The sequence below is a fragment of the Acanthaster planci genome, linkage group LG10, assembly GCF_054643075.1.
Source record: "Acanthaster planci isolate LZ-2023a linkage group LG10, COTS_SCS, whole genome shotgun sequence".
Classification (NCBI taxonomy): Eukaryota; Metazoa; Echinodermata; class Asteroidea; order Valvatida; family Acanthasteridae; genus Acanthaster; species Acanthaster planci.
Window position 1 is genome coordinate 17090109 of NC_141786.1, and position 7090 is coordinate 17097198.

At 40.5% G+C, this 7090-nt stretch overlaps 1 protein-coding gene across 1 annotated transcript; it reads left to right on the forward strand.

The window, feature by feature from the left end:
* The first annotated feature begins 602 nt into the window (after window positions 1-602).
* On the forward strand, window positions 603-5908 carry LOC110990534 (uncharacterized). Its single transcript, XM_087141825.1, has 5 exons — window positions 603-1056; window positions 3663-3762; window positions 4391-4481; window positions 4972-5058; window positions 5673-5908. The coding sequence occupies exons 2-5, from the start codon at window positions 3670-3672 to the stop codon at window positions 5906-5908; spliced, it is 507 nt and encodes a 168-aa protein (XP_086997951.1). The 5' UTR covers window positions 603-1056; window positions 3663-3669.
* The last annotated feature ends 1182 nt before the right edge of the window (window positions 5909-7090 follow it).

The window sequence follows — 7090 nt, forward strand, 5'->3', positions numbered from 1 at the left end:
TTCGTAAATTGTTACAAGTAATTTGTTTATACACTGACACTTGTTTTTACAGTGTTTGCAATAAAATGAGCTACAAGTGTATCTATTAATGTATTTATTTATTATCACAAATTATTTTACTGGTGAATCAAACTGATTTTTTCTCTACTATGTGAACGGCGTTCGGTGTTCGAGGCCAATCTCAGATTGCATGTACATCCGTGAGCAGGCCTGAGTGACGATAGTTACAGTTCGACAAACGTCGTCCGATCGATGAATAGCTTGGACTCTCTATTCAACCATTTGTAGCCAGGCCATGGAGGCATGGTTGCACGCCCCACTGGTTATCAATAGTCGATTGAATTTATCGGTTCAGAGGAAACCATTTACGGGGAAATGCCAATGATCATGACCACTGCCAGAGTTCCACCAGACTGCCACAGCTTTCTTGCTGAAGACAACTAAACAACACGCCCCTCGTGTTTCCCAGATGCGATGAATGACTGGGCCCCTCTGTTCTTTTCCAGGTCAAGAACGCGTGCGTGGATTTCGTAACCATGTTGATTGGTCGTCCATGGACACGAATCACCGGTATAGCACATGATGATGCGCAAAGTTTGTCTCTACAGACCTTTTCTCTCAACCCATTATATAGTTTTTGCTATATTAGTTTCTAATCAAAACGGGATTTTAAGTGCTCTTTAAAAAGACTTTATAGGCCTAAGTGAACTTTTTCTTGCGGGCACGAGATGAAGCACTAAAAGTCCCGCTTAGATTAGAAACTGATTGGTTGATTAGAAAATGATTTAATGGGATTTTTCTGAAGAAAAAACTGAACAGAGCCAAACACCTGAGAGAAGATTATCAAAATCACTCCCCTGTACATTTTCAATGGCTCTTGCTGCCAAGGCTAATTGTGTGCGTGCGTGCATAATGTTGAATTTATTAGTGGAAAGGTCTAGGCCTATAGCCTGGCTACATTTCGCTTTTCAGCTGCAGGTTCTTTGGTCAATGACGACGCAACTGAGGGCCTGACGAAGATCGGTCTAAATTGGGATCAGAAGTCTTCAACCGCTGGTGAGTTTTAAAGGGAATTAATCCTCTTGGCGTTATTATTCTTATTATTATCATTGATGGAAATTTAGAAAAGGTACTGATTTCAGATTAGTGTCGCGCCATTAACAGAGACTGTGGTGAAATTTGTGTCTGACCCATGGAATTTGAACTAGAGCCAAAAAATAGTCTTTTTGCCTTACCATTGCAATTTTGGGCATGTTAGAGGTTTTCCCAGCCGATTGTAGACTTTAACCTTTGCTGATGATTTTCAGACATAAATCAATTGCACGTAAATTGAAATAAATGTCTCTTCAAAGGGATTGCTCTGAAAGTGGTTACTTCCACTCCTTGGAAACTCATTCAGTATGCTTTAATGATCATTAAAAAGGATCGCTTGATTTCATTAGAAAGCGTTAGCGAATTTCGTTTATGCTCGTTCGAATTCGGAGAGGAACGAGTCGCAAAAGTGTTGAGCCATTCAAAGTCGGTTTCGGGCAAGCAAATCTGGGAATGGAGTTTACATCGACAGCAAGTACTAGGAATTCCGTTTACCGCTGGTCTTAGCGCTTCCAATGACGTCACAGTCGATACATCAAACGTAAATCAATCAAGAGGTAATGTTTGAAGCTCAACGCAACGAAAATATATGAGGAAATTATTTTTTTTGTGCAAGAGAAAAAAATGTATTAATACGTTTGAAGCATGATGCAAAAGTAAAAGGATCAGAGGAAAAGTGTGGAATCTGGCGTATGCCACTAAGCTCTTATTTCCGAGTTTATTGACAGTTAAGAAGTATTTTTATGATTTAAGGACAAACGAAAGAATACAAGAACCTAGAAAAAATCACAGATTTAACACCTCTCAAGCGTCACTATTTATGCACAAATCTTGCAAAATCAATTTCTTTCTGCCTACAATGCCGATGGAGATGCAAATAGCTTGCCCTAAAACGAATAATGAGCGTTCCCTAAACACTCTGCATGACCAGAGAATGAATTTGAAAGCAAATGTTAAACAAACAGGGTACATGCAACAGCTAAAGAGGCTTATCCACTTGTTTTAAACCACCTGAAATTGAACAATCCTTTTATATATTTGCCCATTAATATTATCAAATCGGCTGCGCTGTATAATGACCACCCATAAAAGTGCTTAATAGTGGCCGTGATACCAATGGACAGTAATTAAAAAGTGTAATAGATACAGCAGTGACATTAATTCAGGAATATTGTGCCTTCTTATACTCCCATAAAACAAGAAAGGGCAAGTAGAGCAAATTTTTAAAAGAGAAAACCTGAACTGCCAAATTCAAAAGTCAACAATCGCTGGCTGACTTCGGGCGGCTTGTTCCCGTATGTTCACGAACAGTTCGATTTGTTATTCGTGGGTCGGCCGTTCGAACGCTGGCAAGAAACAAACAACGAGCAATATGGCGGCGTCCATGTACGTTACTCGAGAGTTAAGTTTTGGATGGGTTGAATTCTTTTCCATATAAACAGGAACATTCATTTCTGTGAAAATAATAAATGTTAACGTTGCAAACTTCCCATTGTCTACATGGTCTATGGCTCTGGAAGCCACCTCTCCACTTTTGCAGCTGTTCAAAAATCAAAATCTCATGAGTTTTTCCGTGTGTTCCTGTAAAACCCTGACGAGGAGGTGGTGTGTGATCCTGTTCCGAGAACAGTGTTCTTGAGTCTTGTTCCCGCCGTTCGAGCGCGAGAACAAGAAACCCGTGTCAAAAACAGACCGCCCGAACTCGACCGCTGAGTCAGCATTGTTAAGCAATTGTTAAAGTGTAGCTGTAATAATGTTTTTCTTACACACCATATTCCTCCAATTTTGTATTCTTCTTCAATGTATCAAAATTCTTGTATAGTCATAGTTGGTTCAATGCATTGAAGAGTGCACGCAATAAATTATCCATGCTTTCCCAGACAACGGAGGGCGTTGTTGCTGTGAAGTCATCTAGGGAAGACATGAGTAAGGGCATCGGTGTTTCTGTTAAAATTGTGAACCCACAATTTACAAACCGAAAACATTTCTGACAGTGGGATTGATGCTTACTTATTGCTATGCACATAAACAACAATAAATCAGCAAAGAGGAGGAAATAATTAAGTCCTGGAAGTCTTTTAAAATGCAGGGCTTTTTGTGAACAAAAAGATGGAACATTCATGCTTTCTTCACAGGATGAAATGAGGGCCTTGACAAGAATCCGGCACAATGGAAATCAATGGAAACACTCAATATTTCTTCACCCGCGGTGTCCATTTCCATGAGCATGACAGGTCGACTTTATACATCAAAAGAAAGTGCGCAGTCTGGACTCTGATCCACGCAAGATCATCATGTTGGACCAGTCACAAATCGCCGCAACCGTAAAGTCGATTATGGATTTGAACGTCTATCTCAGTCTTTACATGCAAGCCAGCGTTCAAACAGATGATTGCGTACTAGAGCTAAGTTAGCTCCCGCTGTGAGATTTTCCTTAAAAATAATCCAAGCCCCTTTACTGTTAAACTTGACATCTAGAAATGCTAAACAATCTCAACCAGGAACGTACGCTTCCCAATTTCTGCAAATGACCATTGCTTTAACTACTAGGTCTTGCCAAATTCCTGCAGGAACGCCATGCGGAGGTTTGCGATACTGTGCTTATTGCTCGTCAACGAGGCAGACGGACTTTGGAGTGTTTCTGGAAATGATTCTTCCCGTTCTCACTTGGTGAGATATTCCATCTTAATAATCATCTGCAATTTCTTTAAACTTGGTAAAACGATACCAGTAACTGGATTAGATGCAGCGAACAAAATCAGTCATATTGACAAAAATTAGACATTGGACAACTTTAGCAGGCAAGACGGAGCAAGGAAATAAAAACAAGCAAACAACTAACTATAGAATGTGAGGCAAGTATCCTCAAAACTCTAAAAGTTTTTCTTGCTTGGGAAACAAAACACCAATTTCTTTTACGGTCAAAAGGAATCAGTGTTTGATATGAAGGTGAGCAATATGTCGTGGTTTCGTGTTCATTCGGAAGCTCATATTTTGGAGTTGTCGCGAAAGCAACTACATGTACCTCGTTTTGTGCATGTACGTGTTTGCTTCTTTTACTCCTTTTCTATTCACCCTCTGCATCCTGTTTTACAGATTTCTGCAATATAATCCAGTTCCAGCGAATTATTAACAAGTTCCTTTTACGTTGGACATAACAAGACGCATATTTTTCTCTGATCTTACTCGTCATTGTTTCCTTTTTTTCGTGTAAGGCATATTTTATTCCAGAAAAGTATCCATAAATTGCCATAATACCGAATATCGATTCTTTCCTTCCGTTTGCCAATTTTGACAGAGTCTGCATGTGGAGAATATGACTTGCAATAATGACGTTACCCATTGCCAATCTTGCTTCACCGCAAGAGAAGGAGGAAAAATACATCTTAGTGAGTTCGGTTTGGATTCTTCGTTTCATTTGTTTTCGTCTTAGGTTTTGGTGTGGGTGTTAGTTGGGTTGATTTGAGTTGCGTTAGGCTGGACTGGATTGGGCTGGATTATGTTTGGATGCTTTGGGTTGCGTTTTATAGTTAAAATGGTGTGGGATAAATTGGGCTTAGTTGGCAGGGTAAGGTTTATTTGGGGTTGCATGGGTTGGGCTGGATTGGGCTGAGTTGCACTGGGCATGGTTGGGTTGTGTTGGGCTTGGTTGGGTATGGTTGGGTTGAGCTGAGCTGGATTGGGCCGAGTTGTGGTGGGCTTGTTTGGGTTGAGCTGTGCTAAGTTGCATTGCGCATGGTTGGGTTAAGCTGGGCTGGATTGGGGTGTGTTGTGTTGAACTTGGGTGGGTTTGGTTGGATTGGATTTAATTGAAACCATAATTACAACCCAACGGCTATGAACTCCAGGATTTACAAGACCGTTCATATCATCCTACAGTGATGTTTGACTATGTGGAAAACCCATACAGGCTCTTGGAATACTGTCCTACTGGGAATCACTATTGGAAGGTGGAAATTATGCAAGGTAGGCCTTCATTAAACATTGGGGGACCTCCGTGTTACACACAGCAAGGTAGAGTATGACATATTGATTTAATAGATAGAACTCCCCTCAAGCGGAGGTGGAAATCTGACAGTTCTATCGTTGGTGTTTTCCATTATACGAAGGGACAGGAAATAGATAATTGACAACTTGTCCCCATTGGTACCTCCCTTTCGGTGATAACAGTTGTCGCCTTGTACAGCTCATTTGGTGGGAGACAAGATACACACCGACTAACAACCCAGCAACACGGGAGAAGGTATAGTTGCAGTGTCAGAAAACTGCAAGGAGACCAGAAATTTCATATTCAACATTAAAGTTATTTATTATAAAATCATCAAGGAAATTGTATCAGCACATTGCTAAACTGCAATATTTCTATATCACAAGATTACAAAAACATTAGTTTACAAACATTTCTGAAAATACCTGACAAAACCCGATGAGCATTAATACATGAAAATCTTTTATTAATTTAGTAATTAACTAACTATATAAATAATTGAATAATTCCTGAGATGTATGACAGCTCGTTCCCTTTGCAATTTTCTTTTCCTTCGGTCATACTTCATCTTATATTTTCCGTTTCCTCTCAGAACTCCAATCGGACTGGTTCCGTCTGTGCGCGGAATACGCAGTCACAGAAACAGAAGGGAAATTGACCATATGCCTGGACAATGACTTCGAGGAGATAACCCTGCCACCGGAATGCGCCCAGCCGATCGCCGTTCAGACGCTGGATCTCCATGTAGCCGACGACGAGGTGCGGGGGTTCCAAGCGTTGCTCTGCACGCCTCAAAAACCACGTCCACTGGAGCACACATTGATTTGATACCGAAATAGTAGCTTGGACGTCCGACCGCTCAGGAAATTTTGAGCCAGAATGGAGTTTCAATGGATTGTTGGAACCATGACGTTTTCATTCTGAAATAGTGTTTTTCGACACTTTCGACAATCAACTATATAGAAGTTCATCACTTATACGTAGTAAAGGTACCGGTGTTAGATTTAGTTTGTCGTGTACACCTTTTTTAAGGTTTTGTCTATACGCTAACCTTTGCGCATCCATTTACTTGAATTAACTATTTTTAGAGCATGAATTATGCAAGGTGCTAATTCCTTCTGGACATGTTATTAAGCAAACTGCATGCATAATCACAGGCAACAGAATTGACCATTTTTAATATGGGTTTTGCCCTTAGATATAATCTGCATTGCTAGAGAGAGCCAGGATAAATATAAATACCAATGAGAGTGCAAAAATAACACGGTGAAGAAACGGAACCGATAAAGAGTGAGAAACAAAATGAGCACTTTGATTCTGAAGATAATCGAAAAACAAAACTAACGCCAAGAAGCGAAATGCCGCACACCACGACACCCGTCATATGCACGTCCAGTATTGTAGATTATTGTATAATTTAAATATACTTCCCAGTGTCCCCTTTTGTCAATCCACTGTCATCACTCAAACATTGTACAGGTAGTGGATGATTTTAATTTTCCTGGTTGAAGATTTTTCTTAAAATGTGGTTGGTTGGTCAGTCTGTAAGATTCGTGGTGATAAGTTGGTTTGTTAGTAGTGCACAGCCATGGGCTACAGTGACTCATTTTTAACTTGATAACATCAAACAGATTGGGGCCCATTTCCTGGAAGCAATTTTTCGACTGTCACAAAATCCCCAGGGGAAACGTGAACAAAAGCTACAGCTGAGGCTCTTGAGGATTTTTAAAGCAAAGTAAAGTCCAACAATGCAACAGGGACAGCTTCCACGAGGCATGAGGTCCGGCTCCTCTCAAGACTGGCAGTAGAACCATTTTCACATAGGCCTAGGTAAGTAGGGCCTACATGTCGTATACCTAGACGGATGTGTTATGAAACAAACCTTCCCCGAATATAGCTACGCCCAGGTGTTGGCGCAGCTCAGGCTCAAAAGACTTGAAGGAATTTTCAGTGTACAGGTTGTAAGGTTAAGACGCAGTGTTTTGATTATTAATTTGGCCAATCAAAATG

Coding starts and splice junctions, on each gene's coding strand:
- LOC110990534 (XM_087141825.1), top strand. CDS start 3,670: ATGCGGAGGTTTGCGATACTGTGCTTATTGCTCGTCAACGAGGCAGAC. Junction 3,763..4,390: donor ATTCTTCCCGTTCTCACTTG/GTGAGATATTCC, acceptor CAATTTTGACAG/AGTCTGCATGTGGAGAATAT. Junction 4,482..4,971: donor AGGAGGAAAAATACATCTTA/GTGAGTTCGGTT, acceptor ATCATCCTACAG/TGATGTTTGACTATGTGGAA.